This window comes from Ochotona curzoniae, unplaced genomic scaffold, assembly GCF_017591425.1.
Source record: "Ochotona curzoniae isolate NIBS_2020 unplaced genomic scaffold, NIBS_Ocur_1.0 scaffold_4701, whole genome shotgun sequence".
NCBI classification, from domain to species: domain Eukaryota; kingdom Metazoa; phylum Chordata; class Mammalia; order Lagomorpha; family Ochotonidae; genus Ochotona; species Ochotona curzoniae.
Window position 1 is genome coordinate 61,726,048 of NW_024467122.1, and position 23,530 is coordinate 61,749,577.

The window sequence follows — 23,530 nt, forward strand, 5'->3', positions numbered from 1 at the left end:
CACTTTAAAAAAAAAACATCATTAATGTAGTTATCTGAAATATCACTAATGATGTAATTCTTAAGTCATTACTTCAGATAAAATAAAATTTTTTAAGATAAAAATAGCAGGGCTCTTTTCCATAGCTGACATACTTCTCATATTTTAAACATACTGAAAGGAAGAAAATCCTACCACCAAAAACAGCTACAGAGTCAAGAGAGAGATCTTTTACGGCTTTGAAGATACACAATAGATTCCAGATGCTTCAGAGACAGCTTACTGGTATTTTCACTGTGTCTTGATTTCCAAATACATGTAAGGGTAATTTTAATGCCTACAATTACAAGAACCTTTTGTTTTACTTAATACCACCAGTTTACTGTTAGTACAGACTGTTCACTTGCAGACTGTGCCCTTTGCAGGCAATGTCCATTTTTCAGTTTTACATTGTGCTTTTTCAGCTTCCCTAAAAGGCTTCTTATGAGCAGGAACTACGACCTTTAACAGAAGAGAGTACAATATAAATGGAACACCTACTTAGAAGAGTGTACTGAAGTTTTTGCTGAATGTCAAACCAGAGCTTTTTAATCGAAACAATTTTTACATTTGTCAACTATTAAGTTATTCACTGTGAATCACACACACAAAAAGTAATCTGGAAAGGAACTAATAATGTCACCAGTCTGAATAATCATCATTACGAAGATTGTAACATCTCTTTTTCACACACACAAATATTAGTGCTCATTAGTGCAGGTCATGGTGTCTTTTGAAATTTCTCCTATGATTTTTAACACCAGCTCTATAGACACTGCAGAAAACCCTAGCCTTAATTATTTTCATATAGAAAAAGGTCATGAGCCACTAAACTTCTGGCACATAGTTTCAAGTACTTTAAGTATATCTACGTATCAGCTGTCTCTCCCTTAATTATAGGATCAGCTGTTTCTCTTTTGTTATAGGATCTTTCATCAAGAGATCACATTTTTTCAAATCCATACTTGGAAGTTGGGGTGGGGGAAAGGCAAGCTTCCTGCAAAAACTGTCACAGAACAAAATAAATAAAATCTGTTTTAGTGACACCCAACGTAGGGAAACACACAAACACACACACAACAGAACACAGTAGAAATTCTTAGCCTTCCTTGCCTTCCCAGTTTATAAAAGGAAAAATTAAAGTAACATTATTTATTTCACTTTAGTCATAGGTATTTAACGTTAGTTACATTAAGTAAATAATCCATATTTTAAAATGCTCAATCTTTAGCAGTTTATTTAAAATTTTTCATTATTCTGACGATTTATACTCATATAACTAGTCATTTTTCATGTTTCATACTGAATGGGCTACTCACAAAAATAAATCCAGAGAGTCACTGCTGAAATAACTTACATTAACATATACCTAACACTGAACAAGAAACTAAGGAAATCAGTGAGCCTCACTCTACTCATTTTACCCTATTAGCTATCAGGACATCCTGGGGTATTTTACTACAAAACAGAAGGAAAATGGAAATAGATGGCAAAGTCCTTCTATAATAGTTGTTCACTGTTCTATTTTACAGCACAATTTTCTTTCTGTTAAACTCCTGGACCACAGAACACTGGAGGCTATTGAAACGTGATAAAAGAATGTGAAGAACTACGAAAAATTCATATAAAATTAAGGATGCAATAGAACTTGGAAAATGATAAAGTGCTATCATACAGAAATCATTAACAATTATTACAACGAAGTATTGCAGTATACTTCAGGATTTTTCTCCAGAAATCACAGCAACTATATAAAAGCTGGACCCAGAGTTTCATTACAGATGCTTCAGCGTGCAAACTATAAAAGACAATTATTAAGAATAAACATAAAAAGGCGAAGTACAGGTTTATGTTTTTAAACACACATCTCACTTGTGGAAAATACTCTAGTGCTTGCAATACATTCTGAAATGTGTCAAAAATACCAAACACTAGGTAGAACAATGAAAAAATATATACAAATGAAGCATAGTACAATGTTAAGGATAGAACCAGGGTGCTAGGTATACAAATGGCCAACGCTACATTTTTAAAACTTCAATATCAGAAAAAATTTTATAAGAAAATGATGGGAAAACAATCTTACCTAGTATAAAACGTCAAACTATATAACCAATGAAAAATACCATTGATCTGTCTTGTTACTTTGTTCTTGTTATTAACTTACATAGGATGATAGCTTTATACATAGTATATCATGTAACTCAAAGTTTACAAAGCTTAAATGCCTAAAATTTAAAATATGTATTTATAAATAATATCTTCAAAATTCCATTGGAAATTATCTTTTTTTCAAAGGTGTTAAATTTTAAAATAAAAAAAATTAGGTTTCCTACAACTGGTGCCTCTCCAAAGTAGATCCTTTTCCCAAATGGTAAAGGTTAAAAAATTATAAATATCAGCTAAAACATTTGGGCATTAAATAATATTAGTGTGTCCAACTGGACAAACATAAAGAAGTAAAGAAAAATGAAAAGCAAACACAGCTGAAGAAGTAAAAATATGCAGTAAAAATTATTTCTTAAGAAACATATAAGAAACACTTTATGTGGATCTAGAAATCAAGCACCAAAATATAAAAAAGAACAAATGCTTTTCATTGAGAAATTCTGCCTTTGTTTTGAAAGGAAAATGTTAAAACTGCTCATTTAAAGCGGCACTGAAAAATATAAGACAAAGACTCAACATTTGTATCTAAAACATTTCAATTTTTAAGCAGAAACAAAAATAAGCATTTACATACCTAATATTATTTTTTAAGACTTTCAAGCAACTGAAGCATTTAAAGGTTGTATGAGTCTTCTGTTCTTCCTGGACATCTCCTTCATGTTTTCCATAATAAAAGTCATTAACTAACATGATCAATTTTCCTTTCTCTGAATCAACAGTCTTACTTTTATTTGTTGTACTTGAAAACTCTGTTTTAGCCAGCCCCAAAAAGCTATTTATCATGTCTGGACAACAATACTGAAAGAGAGAAAAAAAGGCTTATTTATTTTTTCAAAAATTAAATAGCAAAAAAAATGATTCTACATTTACAACTAAGGCCAGACCATGTAAAACAATGCTCGGTAATATATACAAAAAGAGTTGCCAAAAATTCATAGTGCTTGCACAAATACAAAAAAGTTCAGACAATCCCTAATACAGCAAAAAAAAAAATTTTTTTTTCAAAGAGAAATGAAAAATGTCAGGACTGGACTATAGATTTAGCAGCTTTTAAATGCAATTTACCTGTCCAAATGTAAGTATTTTATAATAATTTATCCCTTAATGAAAAATCATATATTTCATATTAATATCATGATACAGTATAGGAGGGAAATATAGTTCATGAACCTTAAAGTGCATGTCTAATTATTTTAAAAGAAACAGAATTTCATAAAGCTTGACTTGAACTGGACTTTGAAACAGGTAATCTGTCAGTTTCCAGACTCAAGGCACTAAAAATGTGTGGAGCGCACACACACACACAAAAAACAAAACCAGGTCTTAGTTTCATCTTGAAAACTTCAAAAATTGTCTTAAATTCAGAATGCTTAAATATTTGGAGAGGAATCAAGATTTCATACAAACAGATTTTTTTCATACATTAAGTATATTCTAAAACAAGATATAATTAATTCAGCAACTGTAAACTGTCAGTTGTAGGATTTCTCTTAGGACAATTTTTCTCTGAGTGCAATCAGAGAAAGACCAAAATTAGAAAAATAAGTGCTTGTTAACATGCTAATTCCTATACTATATGTCAAAGGGACTAAACTACAATATCTAGAGATGAGGCCCAAAAGCTGTGTTTTCTTACAAACAACACAGGCACTTCTCTTACAACATAAATGCTTGCTAAAAATATTTATGTCACTAGTAGCAACATAAAAAAGTTTAAAAATCTATACACAATTCTCTAACAACATCTACTTCCTCTTTTGCTACATGTTAGGTAACTGGTTAAATATTTTTCATTACATGGGCCTTTACTCCAGGACAGATCTGTAACATTTCCTTCAATGTGGCATTGCTTTCATTTTGTTTCACTTGTCAACTTGCCAAAGAAAAAAAATAACTACAAAAAAAAAACACAAAGAAAACTGAATAAAATTATACATAAAAATGATATAATCAAATGGTAATTAGGAATTAAGGTAGAAACCACATGTAAAATTAAGGCAAATACATTTGTTTCCTGATGTAGTACAATTCTTTTCAGCTTTAAACTCCCAGCAGACCACAGTTGAAATGAAACCATAACAGATATAGATAAGAAAAGTTTCACTAGGTTGGCACTGTGGTACAGCAGGTTAAGTCCCAGCACCCTGTATCAAAGAGCAGTTTGACTCCTACTTGCTCTGCTTCCAATCCAGCTTCCTGCCAGTAAGCCTGGAAAGGCAGAAGAGCATGGCCTGAGTGGCTTGACTCCTGACACTCATGTGGGAGACCATGACAGAGCTCCTGGCTTCAGACTAACTCAGCACTTTGAAGTGGGGTTGGTGAGGTGGGGGTGATGGGGGATAAGATGGTAGGGGTTGGAGGTAGCTAAACAAGCAGAGAGATCTCTTTATCTGTTTCTCCCTTTCTACCTCTCTGTCACTGTGCCTTTAGAATAAAATTTTCCTTTTAAAAAAAGGCAGATTTTAAACAGAACTAAGAGACAGAGAGAGAGAGGTCTTCCATCTATTCATTCCCCAAGTTGATCTAATGGCTAGAGCAAAGTTGATCAGAAGCTGGGAGTCAGAAGTTCATTCAGGGTCTACCTTGTGGGTGCAAAATCCCTTCATTCTACCTGGATTTCCCAGGCCATAAGCGGGAAGCTGGATGGGAAATGGAGCAGCCAGGACATAAGCTGGCACCCATAAAGGATGCCAGTGGTGTAGGGTGAAGATCAGCCTGATACACCACCTGCTAGACCCAAAATAAAACTTTTGTATAAAGAAAAATTCTGTTGGGTCCGGCACAGTGGCGTAGTGGTAAAGGTCCTCGCCTTGCACGCCCGGGATCCCATATGGGCGCCGGTTCTAATCCTGGCGGCCCCGCTTCCCTTCCAGCTCCCTGCTTGTGGCCTGGGAAAGCAGTCGAGGACGGCCCAAGGCTTTGGGACCCTGCACCCTCCTGGGAGACCCGGAAGAGGCTCCTGGCTTCAGATCGGCATAGCATCGACCGTTGCGCTCACTTGGGGAGTGAATCATCGGATGGAAGATCTTCCTCTCTGTCTCTCCTCTATGTATATCCGCCTTTCCAATAAAAATAAAATAAATCTTTAAAAAAAAAAAAAGAAAAATTCTGTTACACATTTTTCTATATTATTTCTCAGATATACACAATTTTTTTTAAAACATTCATTCATTTTACTTGAAAGTCAGAGACAGAGAGATCTTTCCCCCATGGGTTCACTCTCCAAATGGCTGCAATGGGCAGAGCTGGGTTGGTTAGTCTGAAGCTGGGAGCCAAGAGCTTCAACCAGGCTCTCCCATCAGTCTAAGGGCCAAGGGTCTTAAGCCATCCTCTGCCGTTCTCCTAGGGCATTAGCAGGGAGCTATATCAGAAATGGAGCAGCCAGAACTTGAACCAGCACCCAAATGGGATGCAGGCATCACAGGCAAAGAGCTAGCCTGCATGTGACCGCACTGTCCCCTCCAACACATACAGTATTTAAAAGCTCAAACTTAGGGACTTTTAAAAAATTCTTTCAAAATATGCAAATTTGTAAACATAAATGGAAAAAAATAAGGATCTACAGCTATTCAAATAATTACTTCTAATCATGTATGTAAGTGGCACAATCTTAACAAGTAAAATTCTCTCCTTCTCTACATTTTTCCTATCAGGAAGATCTCACACAATAATGGAAAAATTATAATATATCAATATATATAGACTAGGCTAATTAGCAATGTCAATAATATTATGTTTCAAATATCACATTTCACTTTTATTAGAAGTTACTCAATTGAATCTAATTTTGCACTTAAGTCTCTTTTTCTTTCTGCAATCTACATAAAAATTTAAATATATGGTAAGTGTGATAAGGTTTATATTCTTCAGAAATATTTGATTTGGTATATCTGTAGAATTAAAGGTGACTTACAATATCCATATGTGCTTAAATACAAGACAAATGATCAATTACTTGCTTTTCTATTTTTACACGATCTTACAGAGAAGTAAGATAGGATTGCATTTTTCCAAATAAATACACCAACCTGGTTCAGAGAATCTAATTTAAACAATGTTTCAGATACCTATAAAAGAGCTGAATAACAAACCATTAATAACAACAGCCAGCAGCAAGTAGAGATTTAGTAATTGAGAGAAAAGCAAATATCCTACAAAAAATATCCTTTGGAAAACAATTTAAGCAGTAAGCTCAGACTGAAGAGACTAGAGCAAGTCAGAGATTGCATGGCTTAGGTATGGCTGAAGATGAACTGGTCATCCTATGCTCAGCCTTAGTAAGATTTTGGTTTCAGCCCTTATCTACAGCACCCAACTCCTCATTAATCTGTTATTTCCCTGCATGAGCCATTCTGCAAGTACCAAATATTTTTAATGCCATTTAATATGATTTGAAAAAAAAATCACACATTATTATACATTCACTATTCTCATCTCACTAGCTCAACTCCATAGACTGCATTCTATTGGTTTGTTACTGGCCTAATAACTCAAGTAGTATTTTCAGAGTAAAGGCGCTGGCATTGTATTTTTAAATATTAAAACAGTGTATCTCACTTGAATAACAACCAAAGGTCAACATTTTTATCTTTCCCATCTGGAAGTCATCCTAAAGCCATAACAACCAAATTCTACAAATCTGATTTTCACTGAACTGTCAGGCAAAATTAACACATACTACAAAATATGAAAGAACTATCCAAGATGGTAGAAGGAGGGTAATTGAAAAATCAAAGAATTCAAAAGCACTCATCAGTAGAAACATATTAGAAAATGTCAGTAAAAATATACATCCTAAAGTTGAGATACTGTAACATAAGTTACATCCTTTGTTCCCAAAATAAGGTACTGTAGCTGAGCTTAAAAAATACCTAAAGATCAGTTCAGAAGTAGAAAAGTAATACATTAAGAATCAGACACATAAGTCATACTTGCAGGAAGCCTTTTTCATTCTACCCAAATGTTATGAATGAACTCGCAAGCTGTGAGATTATCATGGCAATCCATGGTTTCCTCCCAAAAGGGATTTTATATAAAACAGCAGTCCAAGAAAATCCAACCTGTTCAACATGATAGGAACTCATGTCCAAAATTTAAAAAAAAACTTAAGAAAAAGCAACCAAATAACAGGAGAATATAAAATTATTCTAAAAACCCCCCAAAACATGTTGCCATGGAACAGATGCAGATCTGGACACAATGGTTCAAAGTTTTGCAACAAATGTGAAAACACCAATAGGGTAAGTGAGTAAGTGCCTCTATTTAAAAACTACGAAAACAAAAAAAAAATGGCAAGACAATTAAAAAAAAGAATGACAAAAGTAAACTAGAAGGAGAAAATAAAATGAACCAGATAAATTAACTTGAGTGGGATATAGTGGTGAACAGACACTGTAAAATAAGACTAATAAAAACAAAGTAAATAAAAATTTTAAAGGGCACAAAGAAAATGAGTTATACCAGCCAAAGACATCAAATTCATATTAGGTATATAATAAACTGAAATAGTTCTTTTCAAATGCAATTTAAAAAAAAAGGGTGCTCAAACAAAGGACAACACAAACACAGGTTAGAATAATATGCTAAACACAACATTCAAAATTCCAAATACCAACTTATGGCATTATAAACTTATTAAACATCAGAAATAAAAATCAGGCAAAAAAGATGAAATCACTTAATAAAGGGAAATACAATTCTGGCTTGTCCCAGATTCCTCAAAAACAACATTCATTGTTAGAAAATGGAAGCAATAACAAGATCATCAAAATGGGGGTTCCATTTACTTAATTTCTAACCAAAATGTCTTTTAAGAAGGCACTATAGTCAAATTTTTTGAGGATGAATTTCAGTTCAACAGAAAACATGAGAAAAATTTTGTTACTAATACTGACCATATTTACCATGGGAAACGAAAATATTTTAGAGGTAGATTAAGAAAAAGTTTCTAAGGATCAAATGAAATAATGCATTTTAAAAAGAGTTTATTTTATTTGAAGGACAGAGTAACAGAAAGAGAGAGAGACAGAGAGAGAGAGAGAGAGAGAGACTGACAGACAGACAAAAGAGATCTTTCATTTGCTAGTTCCCACCCAAATGGCCACAACTGGTGGGACTGAACCATGCTGAAGCCAGGACACTGGAACTCATTCTAGTCTCCCACAAGAGAAGTAGGGGCCCAAGTACTTGGGCAAACTTCCACCGCTCTTTGGTACATTAGTAGGGAGCCTGATAAGAAGTAGGACAGCCAAGACTCAAACCAGCACTTTGATATAGGATGCTTCACAGGCAGCTACCAACTGTGCCACAGCAGTAGCCCATATTTTATTTCTTTTCAAATAATGCACTCAAAGCTTAGCAATATATCTAACACCAGATATCAGATAAACTGTCTTAATCACTGCAGAATATTAAATATTTTAAATATTCTGTTGAAAATATTTCTATAATAGTCAATTTTCATTTATAATGAAAAACCATTCATGATGATCTAAAAAAATTCACATTTTCTCAAATAGGAAATCAATATCATCATATAAAAACTTTACTGATACATAAAAATGTATAAACAAAAGTTAAAAAAAAGTTTTAAAATTTCCCTTTATAGATTTAAAAATTTCTTTGTATTTCTTCATGATATAAACATACATTGTTCATAGTCTATTCAACTTAGTTTAACAGTAAGTCTTATAAATTCTTCTATATTATTACCTATTACAGATTATTTTCTTTGTTAAAATGATGCAGTGTTCTATTATATGAATATTCTATGATGTCTTGGTAGTCTCCAATGTAAATAAGCAATGTTATAACATAAATTCTGGAAAATGGCTGCTAGTGTGTTCAGGTGCAGATATATGTGTATACATACGTGTACATATATGTATGTATACATATACATTCACACAAAAATATACTACAATTATACATGAAAGTCAATTTTTAAAATTTTTAAATGCGATAATTCTTGGCTGATATCCCATAAGAGCATTGGTTCAACTCCTAGTTGCTTCACTTCTAATCCAGCTCTGTTACGTGCCTGAAAAAGCAGCGGAATATGACCCAGGTTTTGGAGCCCTTGCACCCATGTAGGAGACCCAAAACAAATTCCTGGGTTTGAACTGACCTAACTCTGGCTGCTGCAAACATTAAGGGAGTGAACTAGTACATGGAATTCTTAATTCTTCCTCTCCCTCTGTTTCTCTCTCTGTCAGTCTTTCTGGCCCTAGCTCTGTAACTCTGACTTTCAAAAAATAAGCAAATCTTAAGAATAAAAAACATTCAGAGGCCAGCATTGAGGCACAGTGGGTTTAAGCTTTTGTGCTTAACACTGCTTCCCTGTTTGAACACTAGCTTGAACCCTGTCTGCTCTACTTCCAATCCACCTCCTTGCTAATGCACCTGGTAAAACAGCAGATGTCTGGCATGCATGGACACCTGCCACTCACAATCAGGAAGCAGTTTCCAAGCTCCTGGCTTGGGCCTGGGCCAGCCCCATCCACTGCAGCCATTTAAGGAGCAAACCAGAAAACAAAGATCTCTGTCTCTCCTTCTCTATTTGTGCTTTTCAAATAAACAAATAAACCCTAAAAATTATTTAGAAAGAATTCTCAAATCCAATAAAAAATAATCATATTGAATTTAAATTTTACGTACAGAAATAAATCTGAACAAATCAATAAACAAATTTGCAGAATTCTTAAAAAATAAAAGTTTGAAAGAATTTTACCTTCATGTGATTTTTCAGAGGATCCAAAAGATTGAAATGAATATTGCACTTTGGACAAGCTTTTGGAAAAGGTGTTCCATTTTTAGATTGATTCGATGAGGCATTTGTACCTAAAATACATCCAAGATACTTGAGATTTAAAATCATCACTTTTTAATCTTAAATAGTCATTAGTAATAGTTTTTGAAATTTACAACAATTCCTAAAATAAAGCTAATTTCTTTTTATTTGTCATATCTTACTTACCCTTTGATGGCACTGCCTGGGGAGGGGTCACTGAAGGAGATGTAACTGAAGGGAATACAGCTGAAGAATTTGTTCCAGGAACATTTTCACCGGGCTTGGGCTTTTTTGGACTAACACTGTTGGCTTCAGAAGCAGAAGGACGTTTTGATAAAAATGAATTTTCATTCACACCTTGAATGGTTTAAATAGTAGAAAAAAGTATTTTAAAACATTTTAAAATTTGCTTGCAACAAAGTAAAAGTATTTCAAAAGTTAAAGTTAATCAAATTATCATGCAAACGACAACAATAATAAAAGCTGAGTGATCCAAATTCAGTAGGCATAAAGAAAGAACTTAGAACAATTATTATGGACTTCATGTAATTAAATAATTTATGAATTGTTTTTCATGCAAGAAGACTCTGAATTGGCTTCAAATAAAAAAAAAAACTACTATTAAAGAAACCAGATCAAAATATCCAAAGCCAAAAGATAAAGCAAAAAATATTACTCTCAATTGTTTCTACAAATGAATGCTTTTTCAGTGTTTACATAAATACTTTGAAAGTACCACTGTTTGTCAACAATAAGTGGTATTTGTTAAAAACACACAAAAAAAAACCTTACAGACTCTTAAGATGCTTTTTTATTAAATAATGTAGAACATGAAATGGGAAGGTTTTCCATCTGAGAACTGCTTCATTCAAGAATTTAGGTGATATTACACATACTGGCTAGTACAGAGTAGAAACAGCTCTGAATGAAATCACTCATTTGAAAGAGTGTATAATAGAAATAGTTGGCATAATGATTTTTGCAATATGTACCCAGAGCTTAATGGGCTCATTTTGAGGAATATACGGGGTATGTGTGACAGAAACTCCCTCCTCTTTTATGTATTAGATTTTCACACTAAATTTTATTTGGATATGGATTTCATTTCTATACCTTTTCATTTGAAAATTATCCTAAAGCTAAAAAAGTTTAGCCATTTTTAGAGCATTAGCAAGAGAAATGAGGATATTTAAGACTGTACTTGGACCAATTGAAACTTTTTGAAAAAAACAAACAAAAAAACAAAAACAAAAACAAAAACATGGGGCTAGCACCCTAGATTAGTAGGCCAAGCCTGCGCCTGCGTACCAGCGTCCCATATGGACACTAGTTCATGTCCCAGTGCTCCACTTCTGGTGCAGCTCCCTCCTGCTCGCCTGTGAAAGCCGTGGATGATAGTTCAAGTCCTTGGGCCCCCACACCCTCATGGGAGAACTAGAGGGAGCTCCTGGTTCCTGGCTTTGAACGGGCTCAGCTCTGCCCTATGTGGCCATTTGAGGAGGGAACCAGCAGATGGAACATCTCTTATCTATCTGTAAATCTGCCTTTCAAATAAAAACAATAAATTAATTTTCAAAAACTTTTAAATACATAACTATAATTTGTAAAAAAAAATTCTAAAACTGCACATCAAATTTAAAATGCTCTCAATATATCAAAAAATATAGAGGTAAAGTAAACACACCAGAAATAATTCAATCATTTGAATGAGAAAAGGTAAAGTCAAAAACAAATTCTATTCCTTCTTGCTAAGTATGTTCACATTTTTCTTTTTCTTTCAGTTTTCTCCTTTCTAAAGTTAGTTACATCATGTTTTATAAAGCTATTTTAAGGAAAATTGTAATAATAATTTCTTTAAAGCACCTAATGAAACACTTGGTATACTCCACAATAAGTGATACCTATTACTGTTACTAATGGAATACTTTACATATTAACTTACTTCAAAAGAGAAAACAAAAATTACTTATAAAGGTCAAACATGCCAATACTGGTATTACTCTAATTAGTGTCTCTCTATTCACCTTAAGGTAACACAAAATGTTTTTTTCCTCATTATTAAATCACTTGATTACTGATAGAATCACAGCAGTGACATGGGGAAAATTCTGTGTAATCTCACTAGCACTTGAAAACCCAATGAGCACGGATATTATAAATTAAGCACACTAGATGACAGAAATAGACACTAAATACAAGAAATGATTCAAAAAAAGAAATCTCAACATTAAATAAAATCTTATTTAAATTTACATTTGCTTAAAATCTGACCCTATCCTTACTGATTTCTGATCTCATTGGCTCATGCTACTTCCCATGTTCTTTCCTCATTACGATCAAGCTCAAATTCAGTCTTCTCAAAATTCCCCTATTTCCCTAGACAGTGTCTGTCAATCATACCACTGCACATTATCATTTATAACAACTGCTTATTGTCTAGACCTTTAAATCTTGTAATTCACTTTCATATTTCACTTACTTGGGAATCAAAGAGCCCTGTGTGAAATAGAGTGAGAATAAAATTCATATATGAATGCTTCAAAAACTAACAGAAAATGGAATTAAAAAGTTGGCTCCAAGTAAGAATTAGCTCAAAGCCGTGGGTCTACTTTAGAAGAAGAAGGAAAATATATAAAAAATCACCCAACCAAGGCATTCAATAATTAGTAAGCAGCATTCTACCTTTGGAAATATGAAACATAATACACCAGGGTATAGGTTTCAAAGTCAATTACATATACAGTTTATTTTTTTAATCTTTATGAAAAAAATTACAAACCTACCTGCTACAGAAACTGTTGGTCCACCTTGAAAATGTGATAAGCTTACATCCCGGGTCAAGTCAAACAGTAACTCCGGAGCACTATTAGATACAACTTGCAAGGAGTTTGTTACAGAACCCTGTCAAAACATTTTAAATCGAGAATATAATATTTATTCAACATAATCATTTATTATATAAATGCTATAAATGGAAATTTAATTATCTGACAATATTCTAAGGATAGCTTTGATAAGTTAATTGTAAATAAGTTAAAAAGCAAAAAGGTAATATTATTTTGCCAAAATTATCACGTAAAAGTGAAAGCAAACTATTAATTTATAGCTGGTTTATTCCTAACTAGCCAACTAAACAGCCCAGCACAACTTTTACAAAGTAAAGAACATAAACTCATTTTACATTAACAATTGTGCTACGACTTAAAAGGATTCCACAATTATAGTAAGCCCATTTAACAGAAGACAAAAAGAATTCAACAAAACCTTCATGTATAAGAAGACTAAAAATATAAAACATATTGAGGAAATTTAAAAATTAGTTTGTATACTTCTAAAAACTCGACAACAAAAATGAGAACTGGGAAAAAATCTGTGGTACTGTTCATCAGCTTAAAGCTGACCATATCATATGATATGAATTTTAGAATCACTTTATTGAAAAATTGTATAAGCTACAGATCAGAAAGATGAAACATGGGCCCCTCACTCTTCCTATCATCCCACAGAAAGCTGTGCTGTGTCAGGCAATCTCCTGTTCTATAAAATAAAAATGAAAGCAACTTGGTCACAGGTAAACAAGTTAAAAATGGCAGGCAGAGTTTGGGATAGAAGCTGCTTACAGGAGACTGCTCCTGAAGATCTGGGGACTCACAGAAATTTTCAGCCTTCCCATCAATACATCCAGATAAACAGGAAGACACCAAGATGAATGAAAAGTCTGAGGTGAACAAAATGCAGTAAAGTATAAAGTAGTATGCATAATTAGTATAGTTATGGAAGCCGCGATTACAATGCGGGTATGTATACTTCAACATTATGACTTATCTAATATACTGCTTCATTAATACATAGTTCAATGTTATTTATAAAATACACTAAGCCCTCAGAATTACTTTTGGAATGTCATGATGAATAAAGTTTTAAGATTAACAATATTTAAAAATCAAAAAAGAAAAACCCAATGAGAGAAAAATGGGCACAGAACACACACTAAGAAAATTCAGAAGCAAAACACAAATAAGCAATTGAATATAAAACACTTTCTTCCCAACTTACTAAAGAAATCAGGCATGTTTACTGAGTTGGCACGGTTCTGAACATAGTAATAATTTCTACAACATAAATCACTACTCTGAAAATTTTCATAATGAAAGAAAAAAGAAAAAATCAAAACTATGAAAAATATAAATAAGCTAGGAAGAAATGACTAATTGCAAGGTGGACTCCTGAAGAGAATCAAGGGAGGGAGTGGAACAGGGCATTACCAGAAAGAAATGGCAAACTTCTAATAAAGCCTGCAATTTAACTTTCAATTTTTAGCATGTTAACATTAAGGAAACATGGGTTAGAAAAACATGGGAATGTTTAATTCCACTTTAGAGAAAAAGTAATGATAACACTTACTATTAGCAAAATGGAGTTTATGCTCTGGTATAATTTTTCTGCGTCAAATTTTTTAAATTAAATTTTAAAAGATTAATTTATTTCAAAGAGTTACTTCAAAGACAGTGGTGGAGAAATACATGCATGTGTATGGGGGAGAGAGTGAGCTCTTACATCTGCTGGCTCACTCCCCAGTGGCTATAATGGCTGCAGAAGCACTAGTCTAAAGACAGCAGCCGGAACCATCTTCCAGGTCTCACAGATGGGTGCAGAGGCCCAAGACTTTGGCCATCCTATGCTAAATTCCTAGGTACATTTACAGGGAGCTGGATTGGAAGTAGAATAGGCAAGACTCAAATCAGCACTAATATGGGATGCTGGTGCCTCAGGCAGCGGCCACAGGGCTGGTCCCTTTGCCTAACAGTGCTGGCAGCTATCAAAGATTAACCTTTAGTTAAATTATCCATTTTCAGGAATTTATGAAGAAATAAAAATGTTACTGAAAAAACAATAGCCTATACAGATCAACTGGCAAAGTATCTGTTTAAAAGAACCAATAAACATGCTTTAATTTAAAAATATGCACAAAGAAACAAACACATTTCAAGTCAGAAAAGGCTCTAGTTTCTTTTATTACAACAATAATCTAACCATTAGCATTTTTTCCTCCCCCAGATTTGATGATGGAAGAATTTTTAGCAATCAAATTACATTAAATCAGGTTTTTCCAGTTATTCCTGACCCCTCAAGTGCCAACAAATTACGATAAGCCTGAGAAAACCAATCAGTTAATTTGACATAACCTATGGGACCTCAAAGTTTGCAAGACAGAGAATCAGTGGTCTCCATATTATTGCCACTGTCTAAAGACATGTATTTTAAGAAAAATTTACTATTGATCCTCTTAAAGCAGTGGGAGCCTAACTCTTTGCCTTTAAGAACTCTTAACACTTTTAAAAATTACTGAACTCAAAGCTATTGTTTTTATTAGCTATACCTATCAATATAGAACATACTATATATTAAAACAGAAAACTTCAAAATACATATTTATCTGTTTTTAAATATCAAATGTATGTTCCTTTAGAGTAGCATAAACAATATTTTTATGAAAAGTGACTTAAGGGCCCGGCGCGGTGGCGCAAGTGGTTAAGTCCTCGCCTTGCACGCCCGGGATCCCATATGGGTGCCGGTTCTAATCCCGGCAGCCCCGCTTCCCTTCCAGCTCCCTGCCTGTGGCCCGGGAAAGCAGTTGAGGACGGCCCAAAGCTTTGGGACCCTGCACCCGCGTGGGAGACCCGGAAGAGGCTCCTGGCTTCGGATCGGCATAGTATCGGCCCGTTGCGGCTCACTTGGGGAGTGAATCATCGGACAGAAGATCTTCCTCTCTGTCTCTCCTCTCTGTATATCCGCCTTTCCAAATGAAAAAAAAATAATAAAAATAAATCTTTAAAAAAAAGAAAAGTGACTTAAAACACATGAAAAACAGTAAATGTGGAGCAGCACTGTTTTGCATTTTTGCAAATCTCTTAAATGCCTACCTTAATCAAAACCTGCTACAGATTCTTACCTATTTGTGATTTCAAAATTTTCATTGAAGAATATAAAGAAAAATAGGCTTCACTAAAGCAATATATTACTGAGAAAGGCAAAAAAAAAGTCTAATAGAATTTTAAGATACAACTTTAATCTGTATGAAAACTCAAAATTTTGTACTTTTTTGAATGCTGCAATGAGAAATCTGAATTCATACCCCTGAATTTTTTGTACTATTCCACTGAAATGGTCTCTTACACTTTAAACAGTACTTTACCCAAACACAATCTTACACACATTGACGATGTGGAAAATACTGGTCTTTGTGAATAGGTGTATTTTCCAAATGCTGATATAGTTCATTATACAACATAAGTCATATATTTTTCCCTCTATTTTATTTTTAATTTTATGGTATAATTCCATAGGCTCTGGGATTTCCCTAACCCCTTTCTCTATCCCCTCCCCTTAGTTTGTTTCCTCCATATTATTACAATAGTATAGTATTTCATAAGCAATCATAAGTCATATATTTTAGTATTATTAACCTGAAAAAAAACCTTAAAAATGACAAGGTGCTTAAGATTTCAGTAGCAGATAAACATTTTCCAAAACTCTAATTTTTGCTTAACAATTTCAACTTTATCATTAGAAAGAAATAATCTTATCAGTTTTCTTTTGAAGTAACAGGTGCAACCTTTGTTCAATTTGAGGAAATTTTTGTTGGATACTCAAGATTTGGTAACTATGTAGAATAGACAGACTCTAACATTGCCTCCATGATCCCTAGTCCCTGATTCAGGTGTTACGTGATTCCCTGTTTTTGATTGTGGTAAGGACATAGGAATACTCCTAAAATCAACACCAAAGGTGACAGGCCATACACAATTATATATACATAATTTTACTACCCATGGCCATAATGACATCTAATTAAGGACTCCTTCTTGCTACCTTTTAAGGAAGCAAAGTGCCACACTGGAAAGAGATACTTGATACAAGCCAGAGAGATAAAGGGACTGTCAGTCTGATAGACTTTTAGGAACACAATGCTGTCAACAACCATGTCAACTAGGAAGCAGTTCTTTCTCTAGCAGAACTTCCAATAAGACAACTTCAGAAACCACACCTTGAATGCAATCTTCTGAGAAATAAAGCAGAAAATTCAGCTAAGCCATGACTTGATTTCTGACCTACAGAACTTTGAGAATGTAAATTGTGCACTGTTTTAAGCTAAATATATTTATGGTAATACTGATACGATACATAGAAATAAATCAGTAATGCAACACAGTTTGTCAGTAGTTCTTCAAATACAAATGACGTTCTATTTTTAAAAAGCAGGTAATTTTAGGTCACAGTTCAGTCATACCAGTGCTTTTCTTCAAAGTAGTCATGATATCTCAGACAGAGAGTACTCATTTCATCACACAGAATATTACAAAAGACATAATTAAAGAGCAGAGATCTAACAAAATTAATAAAACATCAATGCTTCATTAAGAAATTTAGTAGAACCAGGATATTTTTAGTGAGTGTGAGACAGATGACTAATGTGAAAATACAGCACATTTTGATGTCCTTGCACAATTAGGCATAACAACTAACCCACCTTTACTCTGGCATCATCAAAAGTTATTACACTAGAAAAAGCAAACAGTGAGTCTGATTATGATGACAACTGATTTCTACACAATTGGAAGAATCTTGAGTATCCCTGGGAGCTGCAATGCCTTTCAAAAATTTTCCCAATTAAGAACACTTACCTCAGCTTGCAATTTAAATATAGTGCCATTATGCAATGTTCATGACTGATTATACTTTTGTTTATGTTTTTGATAGTCTAGGTCTCAGTACCATACTTACTTCAGCATGTATTTGTTAACAGACTGGGTAGTTAATTCTTGCAGTTGTTACCTGAGTACTAGCTGAACCATCACTAAGATGGCAATAAGGCTATTCTTGTATTATAATCACTAAAGGTGCCATTTGTGACACTGGCATCCCATATGGGTGCCACTCCATGTCTTAGCTGTTGCACTTCCAATCCAGCTCCCTGCTAATGGCCTGGGAAAAGCAGCAGAACAAGTTCCAAGTGCATAGGCTCCTGCACCCTCGTAGAAGATTCAAGATGAAGCTCATGTCTCCTGACTTCATCCTGGCTCAATCCTGGCTGAGGAGCAAATCAGAGACAGGAAGATCTCTCTCTCTGTAACTCTAGCCTTTTAATTAAATAAACACTTTAAAAGAAAAAGATGGTAACATTTCAGATGCTGATTATGCTGATACCTATTATTATCCAAAATTTTAAATGGTTATTCTTAATACCGATAAACAATACCTAATATTTTTGAGTCGACTGTGTAGTTTCAGACACACTTACAGTTTTAGTAAAAGGTTGAACAATAACAGAACTATTTGAAGATCTAGATTCAGGATGAAAATTTGCTGGTGAAGGAGTCACAGGATTTGATGATGGATTCACATAGTGCTGATTTGTGGGCTTGAATGTAGCCGAAATACCTGTATTTTTAAATTACATAATATATTCAATATACTTTATATAATCAATTATATCTAAACTTTACTTTAAAATGAAAATAGTATAATAATACTATACCTCGATTGACTGCACCATTCTTTACTCCCCTTGAATATGAGCTGGGATTTACTCTGTTCAAAATATCTACAAAAAATTATATTTACTTAAAATTAATTGTTGAAAGAAAATAAACACAAAGATAACGAAAAAACATAAATTAAAACATGTAGTTTTCTGGATGGAATGTAAATTATTACTGACTTAAGTTTAGACACATACACATCTACTAAAGGAACAAAGAAAAATTACCAGCCATAATTTGTATGGAATAAGAACAAACTTTCTTATTGTAACTCAAAATCTAAAAGGTAGAAATTAAATAATAACAAATTTAACTAAATATAATTCCAAATATCTGCATGGCAAAGAAACAGTATACATTCTGAAGTTCTTTCAAAAAATATATGTAACAACAACCTACAAATGAAGTAACCTCCCTTTAATGACAAGCTTGTATAAACATCCAGGTTCCTTTGGCACAAAGTCAAATCCTTGTGCTATCTCCTTATTCCATTCACTCCTCTAAAAGCCATAACATTTCATTATGGGGAACTTCATCAAGCAAGAAAAGTTATCAGAGAAAAGTAAACTAAACTGAACTTATAGTTTAGCAGACAAGGATGTCCGCTATCACCACTTCTATTTAACATAGTACTGGAAGTATTCACAAAAGCTATCAGACAAGAAAAAAAATCAAAGGAATTCAAATTGGAAACAAGGAAGTCAAGCTATCACTATTCGCAGATGACATGATCTTAAATAAGAGACTTGATGAAGAAACTGCTAGAACTTACACAAGAGTTTGGTAGAGAAAAAGAGTACAAAATAAATGAACAAAAATCAACCAAGGCACTCAGCCATCTTGGCTCCTGCCTGGAGCAGCTGGGGCCATCTTGGCTCTGACCGCTGACTGCCCACCAATGAGCTCTGGGGACTTGGGGGCAACAAACTACTGCCTAGAGACATCCATGGATAAGGACACCTTATGTGTATGTGAGCAATGAATCGGGGGACACCTGACAACAGGGCCATTATACTTGCTGGTAAGCCATGGGACTGAGACCTGGAGGTTTGGAGGGGAGAGACTGGAAGATCTGTATGGGTCACAATGATTCACCAGTCCACATAAGAGTTCTGAGATGGGCTTGTTAGCACAGAGCATCATTGACCACCACATGCCACCCCACATGAAAGCTATGGCTAGGGGCCTGTCTAGCAGATCTAGATCCCAGTATCTGACTGGGTGTTGGAACAGGAGACAAGTCATATTAGGTAAGGCCATGACACTAACAAACACGTGAGAAAACCAGGTCCAGGGTAAATTCTGTGGGAAATAAGTGGGCCCAACCCTGTGGAAATACAAGTCCCACTGGTTAGTTCAAGAGCTGGGGTGAACTAGGTGTGAATATGTGACCCACCAACACTCACAGGTACTGGGGCTAAGAATAGGCTAAGCAATTCCAAGCTGCAGCACCTGCATGTGCATCCCAAAACAGGGTGTGGGGCAGACCAGCCCACAACATTCACCAGCTCATACAAAGGCGAAGATGGAGGGGTAGGCTATGCTGGGCAAGGGCCTAATACCTGCTGGCACATGTGAGATCTGGGTCTGGGAATGGGCCGAGTGGGGGAACATGGGAAATTCCTCTAAAGAGTCAGAGCTCCCACTGATGAGCATATGGTTCAGACCCAGGGCAAGCTGGGCAAGACAGCCCCATCAGTTGGCAGCCCCATCCGTGTGGGTTGGTTTTGGAAGAGGGCAGGCCAGGCAGGGTCAAACAACCTTAACCCACTGGCGAGTAAAGAAACCAGGCTGGAGTACAGGTCATGCCAAGCTATGGTATCATACCTACTGGTTTATATGAGCCAGGGATGGGCACAGACTGAGCAAGGACAGGTTTTAGCACCCGCCAGCAAGAGTTAGGACTGGAGACTGGCTAGGTCAGAGGAGGCTGCAGCATCCAAAGGCAAAGGCTAAGACAGATGGGGGTGCTAAGCCAGACTAGGTCAGAGTAACCACTGACACACACAAGATCTGTGGATGGGAACAGGCCTGGTTTGGAGCTAAAGGGACATTGGTTGGGGTGTGATTCCCAATGGTGAGTGTGAGGGCCATGGTGGGGGCTGTGGTCTGATCTGGATATGGCTGCAGGATCCCTCGGGATGGGTGTGGGCTGGGTCTGGAATGCACCAGAGTAGGCTACACTCCAGGACCCACTGGTGCTCATGAGAACCAGGTTGGGTGTAGGATGGGCTAGGCTAGGTCTCTGCCTTGCTGAGCCATGCGTTAGCTGTGTCTGGGGTGGACCAGGCTTGGCTGGGCAGTAACACCCAACAATAAGAATCAGAATGGGTGAGGGCTGGTCAGGAAAGGCCACTGTTCCTGTGAGACAGGAGCAAGACTAAGTAGGGCTGGCCCAAGGACCCACCAGTGTGCACAAAATCTGGCATTGGAAGAAATCCTGATGGGGGAGCTTGGGAAACTCCTCTGTTGGGACACACTCCCTGCAGGTGAGTGAAAAAAACCAAGATGGAGAGCAGCCCAGGTCAGGCCAAAATACAGTACCCACTAGCATACATTTGGCTTAGTTCGGGGGTAGGCCAGGCTGGGTCAGTTCACATCACCCACTGGCAAACTGAGCACCAGAATGGAGTGTGGGTCAGGCCGGATGGGTCGCATTACCAGCCAGTCCACATTAGGGCGAAGACTGGGGGCTTGCAGGGCTGGGCTAGGCTGTAGCCCCCACCAGCATGAGCTGGAATTGGGGGTGGGCCAGGCCCGGCCAGGCTACAGCACCCACTGGCAAATGCTTAGGTGAGGCAGGCTGTGCCAGACTGGACCTCAGTATCCAAACTTGTGAAACCCAGGGGGTGGTGAGGATGGACCCAGTGATGGGGCTGCAGGGGTCCTCCTACTGGGCCACTATTCCCACTATTTCCACTGGTGAGCATGAAAGCTGGAATGGGGACAGACCAGGCCAGGCAGGTCCACAATATCTGATGACCTACATGTGAGTTGGATCAGAGAAAAATCATGCTGGGCTGACTGTACCTTTTGACTCATGCATAAGCCAGAGTGGGTGTGGGTAGGTTGGGTTTTGCTGCAGCATCAGCTGGCAGATGCTGGCACGGGGCAAATTTTGTCAGGCACAGACAAGGCTAGACAGATGGTGGCACCCACTGGAACCAGTGTGGACTGGATAGCAGGGCTAGTTGGGATGAACTGGGCTTCAATGCCCATTGACATGTACAAGAATCGAATGGGATATGGGACAGACAGGACAAATCAGCTGTATATGCTGGCAAGCACAGGAACCAAGGTAGAGGGTAGCCTTGGTGGGGGTTATTGCGGCTCATTTCAACTAGGCTGCAACTCACACTGAGATTCATCTGAAGGCCAAGTATATGGTAGGCAGGATTGGGCTGGATTCCAACCCTTGGGTCTGCGTAAAACACGTGTCTGGAGACAGAACTGACCCAGCAATTGCAACTACCAGAGTGTGCATAGGCTGATTTGAGTGATGGACTGTGCCGTACCCTGTACTGGCAAAGACACAAGAATCAAGTCTGGGATGGAATCAGATGAGGTTTCTTTGGCAATTCCCTACCAACTGAACCGCTGGTCTTAGAACCACAACCATGGGAAGAATTGCAGGTTCCATGGTCTGAACATGAAGTGCATATGTCAGAGCTGGGCTTCCTCAGTGGCCCAGATGTAACAGTGGACAGCATATCCAAATGCTCATGGAGGATATGGTAGTACACTGGAGCCTCCAGAGGATGCCTGGTACTATGGCAGAGGACAGAGGACAGAACAAATTGATCAGCTGCTCCAACCAAGCACTGGCCATGAATACCTGGGCAGATGGAGACTCTAAGGTTGACCATAGCAGCCAGTGGATTCTGGAGAGATTTCATCACAACTGGAGTGTTGGGATCAACAGCAATTCAGGACTGCTGAACTATCAACACTTCTTGAGAACTTCATGACATTGTAAATTTCTTTTTTTTTTCTTTATTATATTTCATTTTATGACATCGTTTCATAGGCTCTGAGGTTCCCCCAACTCCTCCCCATACCCTCCCCCCATGGTGGATTACTCCACCTTGTTGCAGTATTACAGTTCAAATCCAGTCATGTTTCTTTCATTGCAAGCATCTACCATGCATAGATCCCAGCATCTTACTGTCCAGATCAATTCAACTGTTTCTTGGGGAGACCATCTCTGATCTAAAAGCAGAGCTGGCAGAATATCGTTCCAACCAAGTAAAAGCTATAACATAACATCAACAACAGTTTACAAAATTATGGAGTTAACTGACATGGTACTGAGTGACTGATATGTTAGAAAATGGGAGTTTTTAACCACATCCTGTGAGTACTTCATTGACATTTTCCAATTTTAGTTTGTATACAACCGGCTTCTATCCACCTTAAAATGGCTATAGGATACTATTCAACTGTCTCACATCTATTTTCATTTCTGTATTTAGCAGTTTATTGTATTGAAGCATAATTTTTACTGAACTTGGCAGATTTTAGGTTAGTCCAAACTGGCTTATAACTTTAACAACGCATATTTCAACAGTTGAGGCACAGAACCGTTTTAGAAGCGGTATGCAGAGAAATCTTCAATACCCCAGTAAGGAGCAACTTATTTTCGTGTCCTACCTAGTAAGGTATATGTGAGCATGACATCGTAAATTTCTATTTCTTCCTATTGTTGATTTTGTATCACAGCTTCTCATTTAAGGGGATGTATAGTAATTGTTTAACAGATACTATCATATCCAGATGTGAAGATACAATACAGTGGGTATCTTTACTTCCAGATCAGAGATGAACTACCGATGAAACTGTTAACTATATCTTGACAACAGGATGCTGGACTCTTGCCATTGTCCACACCCACAATGATGGACATATGACTGTTAATGAAGAATTATACTATTGTAATAATATAGGGAACTCAGTAGGGGAGAGGGGACTTGGAGTGGGAGCAGGAGAAATCCCAAGGCCTATGGAACTGTAT

The 23,530-nt window shown here is 36.4% G+C and overlaps 1 protein-coding gene across 11 annotated transcripts in view; it reads right to left on the reverse strand.

The window, feature by feature from the left end:
- ZNF280D (zinc finger protein 280D) overlaps positions 1-23,530 on the reverse strand; it is a 96,155-nt gene that overhangs the window by 41,916 nt on the left and 30,709 nt on the right. For all 11 annotated transcript variants that reach the window (XR_005882584.1, XM_040969012.1, XM_040969006.1 and 8 more), the window contains 6 exons: positions 18,516-18,581; positions 18,279-18,418; positions 12,760-12,877; positions 10,163-10,333; positions 9,917-10,026; positions 2,762-2,985 (listed from right to left, as the gene is read on the reverse strand). Coding sequence is in view for 10 of the 11 variants with exons in the window: in XM_040969012.1 (XP_040824946.1) it covers positions 2,762-2,985; positions 9,917-10,026; positions 10,163-10,333; positions 12,760-12,877; positions 18,279-18,418; positions 18,516-18,581 (829 nt within the window). In the remaining variant the exon portion in view is untranslated. The remainder of the gene's footprint in view (positions 1-2,761; positions 2,986-9,916; positions 10,027-10,162; positions 10,334-12,759; positions 12,878-18,278; positions 18,419-18,515; positions 18,582-23,530) is intronic.